The sequence below is a fragment of the Papaver somniferum genome, unplaced genomic scaffold (genome assembly GCF_003573695.1).
Source record: "Papaver somniferum cultivar HN1 unplaced genomic scaffold, ASM357369v1 unplaced-scaffold_18, whole genome shotgun sequence".
Lineage (NCBI taxonomy): Eukaryota > Viridiplantae > Streptophyta > Magnoliopsida > Ranunculales > Papaveraceae > Papaver > Papaver somniferum.
The window spans coordinates 8,061,759-8,077,761 of NW_020627707.1; the positions used below are offsets into that span (position 1 = coordinate 8,061,759).

The 16,003-nt window shown below is 36.5% G+C and overlaps 3 protein-coding genes across 4 annotated transcripts; all 3 read right to left on the minus strand.

Moving 5' to 3' along the window:
• Window positions 1-389: 389 nt before the first annotated feature.
• On the minus strand, window positions 390-3,827 carry LOC113337893 (FBD-associated F-box protein At5g22730-like). Of its 2 annotated transcripts, none has more exons than XM_026583444.1 (5): window positions 3,683-3,827; window positions 2,351-3,458; window positions 1,137-1,304; window positions 996-1,031; window positions 390-899 (listed from the first exon to the last, which is right to left on the minus strand). In XM_026583444.1, the coding sequence occupies exons 2-5, from the start codon at window positions 2,552-2,554 to the stop codon at window positions 606-608; spliced, it is 702 nt and encodes a 233-aa protein (XP_026439229.1). In that variant the 5' UTR covers window positions 2,555-3,458; window positions 3,683-3,827; the 3' UTR covers window positions 390-605. The 2 variants fall into 2 exon arrangements, with proteins under 2 accessions (XP_026439229.1, XP_026439227.1); XM_026583442.1 differs by having other exon boundaries at window positions 1,137-1,355.
• LOC113338003 (FBD-associated F-box protein At3g52670-like) lies at window positions 2,644-3,306 on the minus strand. Its single transcript, XM_026583530.1, has one exon. It carries the CDS (start codon window positions 3,304-3,306, stop codon window positions 2,644-2,646), a length of 663 nt encoding a protein of 220 aa, XP_026439315.1.
• Window positions 3,828-13,571: 9,744 nt separating the features above from the next.
• Window positions 13,572-15,701, minus strand: LOC113338004. Its single transcript, XM_026583531.1, has 4 exons — window positions 15,505-15,701; window positions 14,807-15,188; window positions 14,342-14,694; window positions 13,572-14,112 (listed from the first exon to the last, which is right to left on the minus strand). The coding sequence occupies exons 1-4, from the start codon at window positions 15,699-15,701 to the stop codon at window positions 13,572-13,574; spliced, it is 1,473 nt and encodes a 490-aa protein (XP_026439316.1).
• Window positions 15,702-16,003: the final 302 nt, after the last annotated feature.

A 16,003-nucleotide genomic window follows, 5' to 3' on the forward strand; every position in this document is an offset into this window, starting at 1 on the left:
CGGTATAACGTTTTGTTAGAAACCTTCCAGGTCAAGAAGTAGGAAAGCACGTATATGGATTGTTCTTATTAGTGTCTCCATTTTGTTTTTATTGTAGAACCTAAGAATACAAATTACCATTTTTTCAAAGAGTGGATTGGTTTCTTTCTTGATGGTTCTCCGTGAGGATCTCAACTTTATCAGAAAGGTATCCGACTGCACTGTTTGTCTTTCATGATGGTTGAAAAGATAGATGTTCTGCTTCCCCTTTTTACTGGTTTGTCCAGTTTTTTCTGGTTTATGTTTTACTGTTTACTGATAAGGAGCATACTGTACATTTTCAGATTGCCGTAGATCCTGAAAATTTGGAGCAAACTATGCAGAAAAATTTATGACACAGTTGAAGCCAGTGATACAATTTTTTTGTTTATAGCACTGCTGATTTGTATCAACATAGACAAAGAAACAAACAGTTATTGAACTTCAAGAGGTATTAGAAACATGAACTAGCCTAATTGAGAAATTACTAGACAAAGAAAATAAGACAGCATCTGTACAAAAATCCATCACTTTTTCTGGGGTTCTTTTCATCATGCAATGACACTGAAAAGGTCTGTCATCAAGATTTAAGAATACCATACAGAAACCGAGTACGATATCACAACATTTGCAGAAGCTCTAGGAAATGTTAGCAGCATCTCACGGAATTTCTCCATTTCTTCCTCTTTTTCTTTCAAATGGTACTTGTTAAGACAACGGCTGCACAAAATTATTTTCTCCAAGACCATGGAATGCTTCAACAAACTTGCTAGCAAGTTTAGTTCATTGGAACGCCCTCTAAGATATTTAATCTTGACAAACTTCAGGTGATATATCATGCAGCATGGCATAGCCAACCCTCTTATCTCCTCAGCATTTAACTTTACCAAGACAATAACCAATTAAACAATGATGTTAGAATTAACCAAGTAATCAGATAATGATAAAAAAACACATATGAAGTGCTTAACAAATACCTCGTGATAAAACGGATACACTGGATCGAAAGAATCCTGCAGAGCATTATTAAACGTTAAGGAAAGACACAAAGATGAAAATAAGCAAATATAATGACGGGAAAATAAAATTAATTTCAAGTCCATAAGTTCAGTTGAAACCTGTGGTCCTAATCTTAGGTAAAGTCCCTTTATATTAGGAGAAATCTTTAGCATGTAAAATATTGTACGCAGAGAGTCCCTTGAAGACCCCCCCGAAAGCTTCAGAAACTGCAGATGACAAAACTCTAGTGGCTGACTGTCCAATATATCAGGAGATCCGCCTAATGCCTTAGCGCACAAAAAGGCAAAAAAGAGAGACATCTTATAAATTATAGTACGCTGCCAGAAACAAGAAGCTAATCTTTATTTGAAATTACAAAAAGGAAATATGTGTCTCATGAAGTGCATAAAAAAGGCAAATAAGAGGGACATCTTTTATATTATACATACACTGCCAGAAACAAGAAACTAAGAATTTAATAGAAAAAATTAAAGAAAATATGTATCTTATGGTGATGCTGTGGTGGTATGGTGCAGATGCTGGTGGACAATCAAAAACCTTAAGTATAATAGATGCCTTTATTGGTTACATATCAAGCATCTTACTTACTAAATACATGGAAACGTATCAACAACCTAAACAATATTGGAAAATGGCATGATATTTACCTAATTTCACACTAATTTGAGATATGCAACATATGACTTAGATTTTGGAGTAGCCACCCTCTTCTAATACGCTGGTACAGTTAGATAACAATGAATCCAGTTATCTTTTTTAGCAGAGGTACAGAGGAGAGGTTGAACAAGTAGGCTACATGTGACAGGGGTTTCTAGAAAAGCAGGTGCTATGTTGTCAAAGTGCGGGTTCCATAGAAAAGCAAGCGCTATGTTGTCAAAGGGCTCGCGTAAGCGCATCCAATGTGCTCAGGGCACCCTTCTCGGGTAAGTGCAACGTGCACCTAGGAGCTCGTCTAGGGGCACCACGAATAAATTAGGAGAAAACAATGCAACCCATATATCAAAAAAAATATAATAATGCAACCAATATGACAAAATAAAATGTGTGGATTGTTTCTGGTGCTTCATCTCTCGCTTTTTCTTTTCATCTTGGGTTACATGATTTAACTTCATTATATGAATTTCAGAAGCATACGCAGATGCGTGGGCGGGTGGCAGGGCATCTCACCTTACACCCCAGCCAAATAGAGCAGGCATATACCATAATATGGTTTTATAATGATGATTGTTTATTACTGTGTCAAGGGCCATTGTAAAACATCCACATAAACGGCATTTCATCTATTTACAGAAAAGAAGGTTAGATGTCATACCTTGAGGAAGGAACCGTTTAATGTTAAGACTTTCACATTATGAAACCCTCTCAAAAATCTCAACGTAAGTTGGGTATAATATTCTTTCTTCTCTGCACGAATCTCTGGAAAAACTCCATCCCCGATATCTTCTCTTTTAATCCATATGTGCATATCAGCTCTGACTAGAGATGAAAGATTCTCTAGAGTGAATCTTGTTGGCATGTAACCCTTTAAAACAAAGGATGCAAGACTTGGAGCATACAGCTTGTACTCACCAGTATTTTCAATTTCACCATTCGGTTTAAAATCATTCAATGCAAAATATTAAGTTTAGGAAAAGATATATTGAGATTCAAATCATCAAATCCACAGTCTCTAGTTACCAGCCACTCTAAATTGGGCAAACTCAAAATATTAAAATTCACCTTGTTTAATCTGCGACTATCCCTGTCCAACGACCATTGGGTAGGAAATCCTGAAAAAAACTTATTTGCTAATTTTTCTTTACCAATCAATTGATAAAAAAAGCGCAGACCCAACGATTTGATCCGAGGTAAACTCATTGCAGAAGGTAGAATAACCTTGCACTCGTCAGCCCAAAGAGTACCCAAAACCAGCTCCAGCTTTGTCAACGATTTACAAGTACATAGACAAGCAGGAATCTCAAAAAAATCCTCATCAATGCATATCTTAATAGTTAACTCCTGGACATTATGGGTGACAGCAGTGGCGATCCATTTACATATATCATCAACTATAGTCGCCCCATTGTTGTCACTGTTGAGATAATGCGTATGTATATCAGAGTTGTCACGAAAACTGAGTACATTCTTCACAAAGTTGACAAAGCGCATATGAGCCAAATCCATATCATCCACTTCTTCATCCTCGTGCAGATAATCTTCGAAGCGTAACACAGGGACAGAAGTCCATATATCTCCATCTTTTAGACAAAACACAAGTCTGAACAACATATTGCATATCCATGAAAGCTAGGATTTCATGAATTAGGGCATCAGGCAAATTGCTGATTCTATCTTCATTTCCAGAACAACTTGAGTTTCCTCTACTCTGCTTCATTTTGAACTAGGGCAGTGTAAAGAATTCAACCTTGTTTCAGAAATTGCTGAAAGATGTTTAAATCAAGAGACACAAAAACCCTTATAAGAATCATATACAATGAATAAGCATTTATCAAGAATCAGCCAACATACATTTCAATGCCCTGATGGAGAAATTAGAATGTGAAATGATGATATATGGATAACCCCCAAGTTAGGGTTTTCAATTTTTATGTGAAAATCAAAATTAAACACATTCGAAGAGACTGAGAGAGAAATAGAACGAAACCTGAGCGAAGTCTTGTCTTGAGTTTGAAGTAGCGAAGTCTGAATTTGATTTGTGTTTAAGGAAAACCTCACGCCACTCGCTCCATTTTCTGACAGTTTTTCCGCAGAAGTTGGGTTGAGTCCTGCGGGAAGGTGGTGAGCAGGAGTTTATTAGTGGGTCATTCTGCACAACCGTGTGAAAACCAACTTAAAGACCGTATTAGTCATTCTGCACAACTGTGTGAAAACCAACTTAAAGACCGTATTAGTTAAAAGGTGTACGTAAATGAAAAATCGCCATCGAGCCTTAAGGGTAACCTAGCTAAGTGAGCCGAAGCGGATGGACGACTGAAATTGTGTCACAAGGGAGGCAAGCTAACTATAACTTCCATGTAATTCCTGTAATATTACGCTATTAGGGGCTCGAATCTGTGACCTCCTGAAACGCATGAAATTTTAGGAAACGGGGATGACCGGCTGAGCTAGGTCCCCGTTTTTATTAGTTAACCTTTTTTTTATTTATTTTTTAAGATACAGATAATATAATTTTGGCAGATTAAACAAAATGAACGATATTAGGAAGACAATCAGAAATATAAAGGAAAAAAACGGTTCAGCCCAAAAACACACAAAAAAGAACAAATTAGTCCACCCCGATCCAACCAGGAACAAATTAGTCCACAAAATGTATAAATACGTTGTTATCCTTCCCACACTTTTAATAAAGCACACGTGCAGCGAATGAAATCACTTTTGTAACTGACACAATGAACGTGGTTGCGACACGTTTGCTTTAAAAAAGAAACTGAATTAAAGAAGGGAAACTGCGGCGTAACGGACAAAACAATAAATCCATTTTAATTGTTTTGCAGACTAAAAGCAGAAGAAAAAAATCGGTTGAAATTTTGCAGAAAAACCCTAGAAATTTCTTCAAATTATTGAAAACATTTCTTCTAAAACCCTAAAATCTTACTAATCAAAATACCTAGATGATTGCAATATCGGTAACATCATGTTGAAAGGAAAAAAAGTAGTTTCAAATACAAACGCACCAACAATGGAAGATTCAACATCAACTGAAGAAGAAATTCCATCAGTTGCGGTTGAAGGAAATCAAAAATCAACATCACCAAGAACGAGATCAAAGTCAGCATTAAAAGATTCAACACCAATTTCATCCCCAATTCCATCAGTTGCTGCAGAAGAGATTTGGAAATCAACGAGATTGAAGAGATCATTAGAAGATTCAACATCAATTTCAGTACCAGAAAGTTCAAAAACATCACCAGCTAAGAAGAAATCTAAGCCTTCAAATCCTCCAAAGCCTTCAACATCTGTTATCTCAAAAAAACAAGGTAACGATTCAAGTACAATTCTGTCTATTTTTGAGCAATTTTTATTCAATTTCTTATACATGTGTACAGATTTGTACACCACAATGTTGTTGTAGTGATTCATGTCATGTTCTGTTTGTTTTAATGATGTTTCTGTAGCAGTGTACTGGTTTGTACACCAGCATGCTATTTCAAATTCATATGACCTAATGTGTGTGTTGTGTTGTCACTTGTGTTTACCGGTGTACACACATTTGCACCAGCATGTTATTTCACCTTCATATGGCATGTTGTATGTGTTGTCAACCTGTTATTTCATCTTCATATGGACTAATGTGTGTGTTCTCAACATATTATCTCATTGTTTTTGGTGCTGGTGTACACATCTTTGCACCAGCATACTATTTCACCTTTATTTTTCCCGTTGTCTGTGTTTAAAGCTGTTTTTGATAGATTTTTGTATGAGTGTAAAGATTTGTACACGCACATTGATTTATGGCATGTTGTGTGAATGTTGCTTTAGTTAGTTTTCTGTAGGAGTGTACACAACTATACACATGTATGATATGGTCCTATTTCTGTGTACAGTGATATGATTTGTGCTTATATGAGTATAATGAATGTGTTATTCTTCTTGGTTCATTTTCGTAGATACCAACAAACCATATAGGTCAAGTTTCCATGCCTTCAGTGACTTTGTGAATAAAAACCTTGAGGAAGATGAAACTAAAAGAGGAAAAAAAGTATGGTTCACCAATTATCAACTAGAGAAGCAAAAAGAAAGACCATTCTGGCCTGTTATAGATATCTTTGTCCACAAAAAAGCAGACCGGAAAGATGAGGAAGATACAAGTAAAAAGAGAGATGATATATGGACTAAGAACCCAAACTCAATTCTGAAAATTGTGAGACAGTACCGCCATGAAATTTGTGACTCAAGGGGACTTTATTTCATGTTTGATACTACCAAGAAGAACAAGCAAGTGGCAGTAAAGAGTGAACCTGAGGATTTGTTTCTATTTTATGGGATTAAGATGGTGCCAATGGAAGTTGAAAAAGGGGAAGATGTAAAAACTGCAGCTGTAAAAAGATACGGTCCGCTGATAAACATATTGACTCTTAAGAAACGAACTGAGCTGGGAAAAAAAGATGTGGATGAGGAAATCGTACGTATCATGAAGCTAAACCCAAAGTCTAAAATGGAGATTGAAAGAAATGTTGAAGACTTAGTGGTGTTGTTTACTATGTACTTGTGTATCACTCTCTTTTTTACCCCAGGCAAACGGAAGTATGATTAGCAAGAACCAGTTTGCACACTATTTTGAGTCTTTGGATAGGATGAAGAGAACTTGCTGGCCAGTTCATATACATGAGTATCTCATGGCGAGCATTAAGAAACATCAGGAATCACCAATTAAATTTAATGGTTGTGTGCTTTATCTGTTGGTGCGTTTACATGTGCACACAGTTGTACACCTGACATATCCATTCACCATTTTAAATAATTCTGTTCATTGAGTTTGTTCCTTTCTGTTACATTTCTAACTATTCACCTATTTGTTAAAGCAGCATTGGTTTGCTGAACACAACAAAAGAATGAAGCCAAACAATGAGGAAGGTGTGCCAAGGCTTCTTAGGTGGATCATCAGCGATGTTAGTAATACAATCGAGAAAGAACTGAATGATTGCATGAAAAAGGTATCTCAAAAAACTTTCTTAGAAGGTGTACAGGGTTGTACATTGTTGATAGATTTTAAGAAAGTTGTCTTGTGTACAACAATGTACACTCTTACAACATGTGTAAAAAATTGTACACCTGTGATCAATGTTGATACTTTGGCATGTTTTCAGATGCAACCAGGATGGGTGAAGGCTTATACTGATGAAGAGAGATTGCTTTTGGATGAGTATCGGAGGCAAAAACATGAAAATAACATAGATGTTGTGAAGGAAAAGCTGCGCATTTCAGATATGCGAAGAAAGGAGTTGCATGAGGAGCTTACTGAAGTTCTGGATAGGCAAGAAAGGCTTCTTAGTTTCATTGAAGAGAAAAGACTAAAAGTTAATGAAGTTGGTCTAATGAACATGACAGAAAGACAAGTTAATGATTTCCGTAATAACACTTTGAATGAAATCTTTAAATGTGCAAAGGAAATACGGATTGAAACTGAGGAGGATGAGGAGATTGAGGAGGAGGATGATGAGGAGGAGGAGGATGGGGAGGAGCAAAAGGAAGATGAGGAGATTGAGGAGGAGGAGGAGGAGGGGGATGATGAGGATGAGGAGGAGGATGGGGAGGATGTGGAGGGGCACAAGGAAGATGATGAGATTGATGAGGAGGAGGATGACAAGGTTGAGGAGGAGCACAAGAAAGATGATTATGATGGTGATGACAATGACAAGGAGGAGCACAATGAAGATGGTGATGTGCATGATCATAATTATGATGATAATAATGATGATGATGGTGATGACAATGATAAGGAGGGTACCAAGGGTGGTGATACACATGATCATGACAATGAGAAAGAGGGTAGCAAAGGTGGTGATGGCGAGCATGGAACTGAATCTGAAAGGAATGAAGTTCCGTCTGAAACTCCAGAAAATCAAAGGTACAACATCAGTTTTTTTAAATTTGCAAGTCATTTCTTTTTTTATGTGTGTACATAGTCGTACACCAGTGTGCGAAAGCTAATACCTCAAAACTTTATGACTTCTTCTAAATTTGTGTATATACATGTACATTGGTGTAAAACTCTGTACACCATTGAAAATTCTCATGAAAATTTCATTTTTCAGTACTTCAATGCCAAAGACAAGTGTAATCAATGAAGATAAACAAGACCAAGTGAACCTTGATGACCAGAATGTGATGGATGACACTCGAACAACTGAAATTGATGAAACTACTATAATTGCAGCTGAAGCCATATGTCAGTTGGATCCTAAAGAAGTCCTTTTACTCACACAAGGAGAAGAATCACAGAATGAGACGTATACATCAATTGAGGGCCTTCTAGATAACTTGTCTGAAACTGTGTTCGTAAAGCTTGAAAAAGGTTGTTACAGAACGACACCATCTGAAGTGAAGGAAAAGATGGCAACCCTGATTCGCCACGATTGTCCAAGATTTGCATTATTGATCCAAGAAGATCCAAAAGAAGAGTCATCGCAAAAATCATTATCCAATGAAGATGTACGAGAAAGGATCATTGAAGAAGCAGTGCAGTTCACTCAACAAAATCCTAGTGAATGTTTTAGCAGCCAAGAGGTAGAAGAAGAGAAGACGACTCTAGTGAGGACAAGAGCAGAGAGGATAAAGGAAGCAGAGATGTTGAAGACACAAGCCGCTGGCAAGTTTTCCAAGACACCATAAAAGAGAAATGCAAAAAGAAAGATAGATCATGATTTCACTGCCGAGGGTAAAACCAAACGAGTTGTGATAAAAGCAGATCCAAAAGGAAAGGGGATCAAAGAGGGACAAGAACCAGGCTATCCTGAGACCATAAAGAGAAAGGGAGATTTATATTGTCCTCACAATCCATTGCCAGATTTTCGTCTATCACCACTATACCAAGCTATGCAAGCAAGACAGGACAAAAAAAGGGTACAAAAATTCTTTGACTACGCAAGCCTGGAGTAAGTTCGCAAAACACCATGATTGAATGTTATAAAAAAAACTATGTGCACAACTTTGTACACCATGTTAACATTTTCTTTATGTTTCCGCAGCTCTGTAGTTTGGCAACTAACAAGCCTGGATGATCCAACAGTCAAGGAAGATATTTTGATTGTTGGAAGAGTACTTCGTCAACTGATGTTCAACAAATATCTGGACCAGGAGGTACTCCAGTTCTACATCCATCGACGTAGAAGATCACTTGTCAGAGATAGCATTCGTCCTCCAGATGGCAAAAAGTACCTGAGCTGTGAAATTATGAGTCCTACTGCATGTGTAAGTTTTTCAAAATAAATAATAAATGTCATGTATAGTTACTTTAATATGTATTGTGTACATAGTTGATTTACATGGCGTGTTCTATGTGTTTTTAGATTTCTTTAGTTGTGTACATTTGTATACACCAATATGCATATATGATTGACACATGGTCTGTTAAACGTTGATTGTTAGATTTATTTAGCTATGTACATAGATATGCATCTATGATTGACACATGGTCTGATAATTCTTGATTGTTAGATTAATATAGGTGTGTACATAGGTGTATATCATACATGGATATACGGTCTGTTTTCAGGCCTGCAATGTTTGATTTGTTAGTTTTCTGTAGTAGTGTACATGCTTGTTAATTTTCTAATTAAGGTGAGCCTAATTAATTTTGTTTTCTAACAAATTATTAATTGAAGTACTATGTCAAGTATAATGTCACCAGCGAGGTGGAAAAGCTTGTGGTTAATTTCATACGGGACATGCCTGAGAAACTGGAAGTTCTTGTAATCCCTATCAATCACTCTACAGATCAAACGAGGATGGGATTGCACTGGTCACTTTTGAATTTTGATTTCGAAGCCAATGAATGGAAATGGTATAACTCGTTACACTCATAAAATGGGCAGTCATATCAAGACAATGCAAAGAAACTAGCAGCTGTGGTACAAGTGGAACTCAACAAGAAGAGAGCATTAAAGGGTCACCCACCTATAGAAGAGCATGAATTAAACATCATGCCATGCCCTTTGTAGTTGCAGGAAATCCCACAACACACCCCTTGTATTATCATGACTATAATTTCTAGATCTAAACTTATTTGATATGAAAATAAAGATAAAGATAATGAAAATAGAAAATAAGACACAAGATTTACGTGGTTCGATCAATGTGATATACATCCACAGGGTTAGGGATCTTCACTATAATTGTTTGTAATTACATATGGATTAGAATTGAGACTCCATTAATGAGTATTTGGAGCTCTCTAGATCTAGTTTTTGGGAAGAAGATGAATACAAAAGAGAGGTTGACCTCCCTTTCTCTCTCCACAAAACGTGTCTCTCTACAAAGTATGTCTCTCCCCTCTTTCTCTCCTACCTTTCTCTTTATATAGGATATTACATAGTGGATGAAAGCTCATATGTAGTGGAGTACAGCTCATATTCCCCCATTTTAGGATCCCGTGCTACGTTCTCTCAGGCTCTCATTACAATTTCGCAGGCTCTGCTATATTCTCACAAGCTTTACTATTGTGCGATATTTGGATCCTACATCTTGCCTCTTTTTCCTTGAATATTGCTTGAAGAGCGATCTTTAAGGAAAAATCCACTTTGTAGTAGTAGTTGTTGGAGGAACGAGCGAAATAATATTGGACTTGAAAAGTACGTACTTGCCTCTATTCTTTTGTGAAGTTCCGGAGCGTTGCGAAGTAAATAAGAAGTATCATCTCTTGAATTATGCGAAGTATGAAGTATCCTTGAAGAAGTATAAGAAGTACTCAATCCTCGAAATATATAAGAAGTATGAAGTATGAAGTATCCTTTGAGAAGTATAAGAAGTACTTAATCCTCGAAATATATAAGAAGTATGAAGTATCCTTTGAGAAGTATAAGAAGTATCCGTCCTTGATTGCGAATAAGAAGTATTGCGAAATTATACTCCACGTTCTCTGCCTCATGCAATACTGTAATGCAAATAAGAATTTAGATTAGTATTCAACATTTCTTTTATCAAAAATTTTCATTTAATTGCGAGCTAAAATCGTTTTTCTTTGTTTTGATTTCTTTTGTATAACTTGTTTCGTCTCATCCGATAAACATCTTTCATGGAAATGATCCTAATGAGGTCTTATGCAGCCTGTTGATGGAAGGTCTTACTAGCCTGTTGATGGAAGGTCTTATTTTGCCTCCTACTACTCTCCATGTTAGATATCATTCTCATTTGAAACAAAGCAAATTTTCAAGAGAAATATATAAATTGATCTATGCGAGATTTTTCTCGGTTTCTTTTGTAATTGTGGAATCTTTGTAATTCTGAAATTTCTGTAATTATATCGCCTTTTGTAAATCAAATCAAAAATCTTTTATTTTCTGTAAAAGTAAAATGTTCAAGGAAAGTGGTACTTAGCTTTTATGTGATTTGTTGTTGTTGTCAATCTCGCGCGAAAAATACGTTGCATGAAGTATAAATGTCGCTTAGCAAAAATAGATGCGAGAGGCAAGAATTGAACTCGCGACCTGCTACTTTCATATTCTCACACCATGCCAACTGTGCTAACCCTCTCTTGCGAAATAATCAAAGTTCTTGTGAAGTAATCAAATTCCAACTGTATGAGAGGCAATTCTGTATACATTTCGCGTAACAAAAATAAACATGCGAGAAGCAAGAATTGTTCCCACGACCTGCTGCTTGCATTCATGCCTCCTGACCAACTGTGCAAGCTTCTTCTTTGCAAAATATCTCTGCGAAATTATCATCAACTCTTTTCTGTGCAAAATAATCAAAGAAATATTTGTGCGAAAAATACGCATGTGTTGGGACTTGATCAAACGACCATGAACTCATTAACTTCGCAGATGACCAATTGTGCTGCCTCTTGTTTGCCAAATAATGAAACAATATTGCGAAATTATTCATTTTTTCACTATCTGTAAAAAAGAAGAAAACTATGTTCGCAGGCGAATTCGAACTTGTGACCACGAACGCACATACTGCTCTCTGGACCAATTGTGCAAGAACCTCTCTGCGAAATTAACGCATAACTTTTTTCCTTATTCTTTTATTCTCCCTGTTTCTAGCGCCAAAATGTAGTTGCAGGAAATCCTACAACACACTCCTTGCGAATTTCTGTACGTGGCATATTTATTTTCTTCGTCCTTCCTTAACTTCTTTCACATTTTCCTTCATCTCCTGAACATGAAAATCTTCCACTGAAACTTCCATTTTTTCCTTAAATTTCACCATAACAACTAATTTTTTTCTCTCACTCTTTTCATGTCTTTGAATTGTTGATGATGTTTACTCCCTGAAAGTGTGATTTCTTCCATAAAATTTCCATTTTTGAACCTAAACTTTGTAGATCTAGAAAAATATGAACAATAGCTAATCTTCATGGAAATTTTTTGAACCAACAAGCTATAGGAGGGATAAATCCTTTACTCCACCCCGTTTCTAGCGCCAAAATGTAGTTGCAGTAAATCCCACAACACACCCCTTGTATTATCATGACTATAATTTATGGATCTAAACTTATTTGATATGAAAATAAAGATAAATATAATGAAAATAGAAAACAAGACACAAGATTTACGTGGTTTTATTAATGTGATCTACATCCACGGGGTTAGGGATCTTTACTATAATTGTTTGTAATTACATATGGATTACAATTGAGACTCCATTAATGAGCATTTGGATCTCTCTAGATCTAGTTTTTGTGGAAGAAGATGAATACAAAAGAGAAGGTTGACCTCCCTTTCTCTCTCCACAAAACGCGTCTCTCTACAAAGTGTGTCTCTCCCCTCTCTCTCTCCTACCTTTCTCTTTATATAGGATATTACATAGTGGATGACAACTCATATGTAGTGGAGTACAGCTCATATTCCCCCATTTTCGGATCCCGTGCTACGTTCTCTCAGGCTCTCATTACAATTTCGCAGGCTCTGCTACATTCTCGCAAGCTTTACTATTGTGCGATATTTGGATCCTGCACCTTTCACAAGGAATCAACCCGTACTATCTAATATATACTTGTTACTTTATGAAACGAAGTACGAAGACAACAAAAGGTATGGAAAAAGGTCAGCAGAGGTCCGAAGACATTTGTCAGCAAATGAGATCAAAATTGGTGGCCAAGATGTTGACAAAAGGCGGATGGTATGAAAATGTGTGGGATATAGCAAAGGACGAGGAGCATAATCAGTGGCGCAAGACTACATGAAAGCAACCATTGAAGAGGAAGAAGAGTTTTTAATCTTCATTCAAGATCACTTTCTGAATTTCTTCTAAACATTTTTAATCTTCAGACAAATTTTTTAAATTTCGGTGTCACTTTGTTTATGACTTATCTCTTTTCAAATTTCAGTTTTTATCAATTTGTTTGACTTATCACTACTAAAAGACCTTGAATTAATATTTTATTAGTTTCAATATTAATGTTACAAGTTTATGACTTATCTCATTCACCAAGCTTTGAAATACTAAGGTGTACTTGATTGTGCACAGTTACTGACAGGGCAGAAAATGTTTAGAAGGTGTACATAATGGTACACATGTACTGACAGATTTTTATACTTGATCAAAAGTATAAAAAGAAAACATAAAAATATATTACTAAAATTTGTATAGCATGTAGAACTGAAAAACATGAGAATTGAACATAGCAAAAGTAATTACTAATTATATACAAATCTGAAAACATATAATATTACTTAGCAAAATAGACTAGAAGCATCCATTGTACACCAAGGTGTACATGGTGGTACACCTGTAAAAAGACAGGTAAGAAAAACAGAAGTTTGCAGGAAGGTGTACATAATGGTACACATGTCCTGGCACTAATTATCCACGCCAAAAGCAAATTGAAAAGACAGAATCTTTGAACAAATGAAACATAGAAAAAATCCTCAAAGCATGGGGTAGGCAGCTCTGTTATGGTGACCAAGAGTGAAGCACTTTGTGCACATCATTTTCCTCTTTTGCTTCTCATATGCATTATTGAAGCGCTGTGTTCTTCGTCTACCCGGTGGAGGAACAGGAATAGGAACAATAACCCTATCACTAGGATCATAAGACTGCGGCTTGTCATAATTGGGGATTGGCAAGATGATCTCCTGGTATGTCATGTTGTACCATTCGGTGGTGAAGTATGGCTCAACAAATGAATAGATGTCTTCTCTAGTATCTTGAATGGCAGCACAAGCATGCGCACAAGGAAAACCATTCACTCGCCACCTGTGACATGTACAAGTTTTCTGCAATAGATCTACAGAATGAGTCCGGGGAGACCCGACTTCATACAATCTTTCCATGGACTGAACAACAGTCCAAGTACGACCAATGTCGATGTTTTCCTTTAGCAAAGCCTCATATTCAGGAGTGATCCTAGTGTTGAATGTTTCCATACCTAGTATCCTTCTCTGAGACATTTTCTCCATAACCTTCAAACTAACATAATAAAAACACAAAACATAAAATCAAAAACATGATCCAGAAGGAATGCAGATAAAACATGTACATTTTTGTACACATTAAGGAAATCCATGTGTACAATAATGTACACACATTTGCAGAATCACAGATGAACATGTGTACAAATATCTACAGAACAAGCAAATCCATGTATGCAACAATGTAGACATACTTGCATAAATAAAAAACTAAACATAAAACTCACCATATCGCATCGAGAAGAACAAAACAAGGCAACTTTTTGAAAGGAAGAACCCAGTTGTTAAAAGACTCGGCAAGAGTTGAAGAGTGAGCACCATATCTGCATATAGGGAAAAACGCATTTGCCCATTTCTCCTTTGGAATAGTCCTGATATAGTTAGCAACATGTCCAGCTCCAATTGCATGCATTCCCCTCAAAGCTTCTTCAAAGTTTGCTGGTGTGTAAGAGTACGCATCTTTGTAAAACAAATCAAGAACGGGATTCGAATTCGCATCACCTGATCCAATGGGGAGATTGCATTTGATGTGGTAAAAGAAATAGCTGTGATGTGAATTAGGAGAATATTTTGGAATGCCCTGCAGAAGTCCTTCATGACGATCACTAAGTAAAATAAACGGACGACCATCGACAACATGTTGAAGATTCTCCAGAAAACCAAAACCAATTATCTTTGTTTTCAGAAGAAACAATAGTAAAAGCAAATGGGTAAAACTCATTGTTTCCGTTGATACATGTTGCAGCCATAAGAGTACCCTTGTATCTACCAGTAAGGAAAGTAGCGTCCAAGTAAATCATGGGCCTGAGATACCTATAGTTATGCTTGCAAGCACCGTAACAAACGAATATCCTATGAAATCTACTGGTTCCATCCTCAACTTCAAACTTCACATAGCTATCGGGATTAGTTTTTTCAATTGCTTTGACATACCAAGTAAAATCGCTATACGACTTCTCGTCATCGCCATACTGTTCTTCAAATACAGCTTCTTTCCCTCTACGGGCATGGTGATACTTAATATTGGACCCATAAGTTTTCTTGAAAAGTGACATGATCTGTCTGGGTTTTAAGCTAGGATCACCCTGTAAATTGTCAGCGGTCAAATGCTTGACTAACTTGGTTGTCACCGGAGGACTCTTCAACCTCAAACCAACACCACAACTATAAAAAAAAAAAACTGGAATAAGTAATGTGCACCACAATTTACACCTAATAAGATCTCAAAACCAACACTATGAACATACACACAAACCAAGCAAGAACATGTAATTTAAGAGTACAACAAGTACAGTGCACTACAATGTACACCTAAAACAAATCTACATATATAAGATGCACAATTTACACCTAAAGATAAGTAATGTGGACAAGTATGAAAACCATTAACCTGTGAGCGTTAGAATCTTTCAGCACGAACCGAGAAGTATCACCATTCACAGGGCAAAAATGAATCCTCCAAGCACAACCATCTTCTTCGCACTTTGCAGTAAAACGAGTTTTGTCATTTTTAAGAATAGCAATATTGTGACCAGTAGCCATCTTGTACTTATCGACAGCAATCCTAACAGCTTTAACACCACCCATGAATTCTTTACCAACCTCGTCAAATACATAATTTTATTCATCGATAATAAGAGGCTTCCCCTTGTCTGCATCATGATCTAACACCCTTACCATCTTAGGACTTTCAATTTCACAAGCAGACTTAGAACAAGAACCAGAACTACTGCTGCAACCAGACTTAGAACCAGAACTTCTGCTACAACTAGACTTAGAACGAGAAGTATGATTCGAAATCATATCCACATGCAAATAGACATCTTCATTATCAATAAAATTCATGAAACCAATTAAGATTTGCAGTTGTATATCACCTATCACAAAAA

Bases quoted from the DNA above. Each gene is read 5' to 3' on its own strand.
- LOC113338003 (XM_026583530.1), bottom strand. From the start codon at position 3,306: ATGTTGTTCAGACTTGTGTTTTGTCTAAAAGATGGAGATATATGGACT.
- LOC113337893 (XM_026583442.1), bottom strand. From the start codon at position 2,554: ATGCCAACAAGATTCACTCTAGAGAATCTTTCATCTCTAGTCAGAGCT. The intron at 1,032-1,136 runs GTTTCAACTGAA...AATGCTCTGCAG, and splicing joins ACCTAAGATTAGGACCACAG to GATTCTTTCGATCCAGTGTA. The intron at 900-995 runs GTATTTGTTAAG...GTCTTGGTAAAG, and splicing joins TGTATCCGTTTTATCACGAG to TTAAATGCTGAGGAGATAAG.
- LOC113338004 (XM_026583531.1), bottom strand. From the start codon at position 15,701: ATGGGTGGTGTTAAAGCTGTTAGGATTGCTGTCGATAAGTACAAGATG. The intron at 15,189-15,504 runs GTTAATGGTTTT...GGGTGATCCTAG, and splicing joins AAAGATTCTAACGCTCACAG to CTTAAAACCCAGACAGATCA. The intron at 14,695-14,806 runs GTTTCTTCTGAA...GGACTTCTGCAG, and splicing joins ACCCATTTGCTTTTACTATT to GGCATTCCAAAATATTCTCC.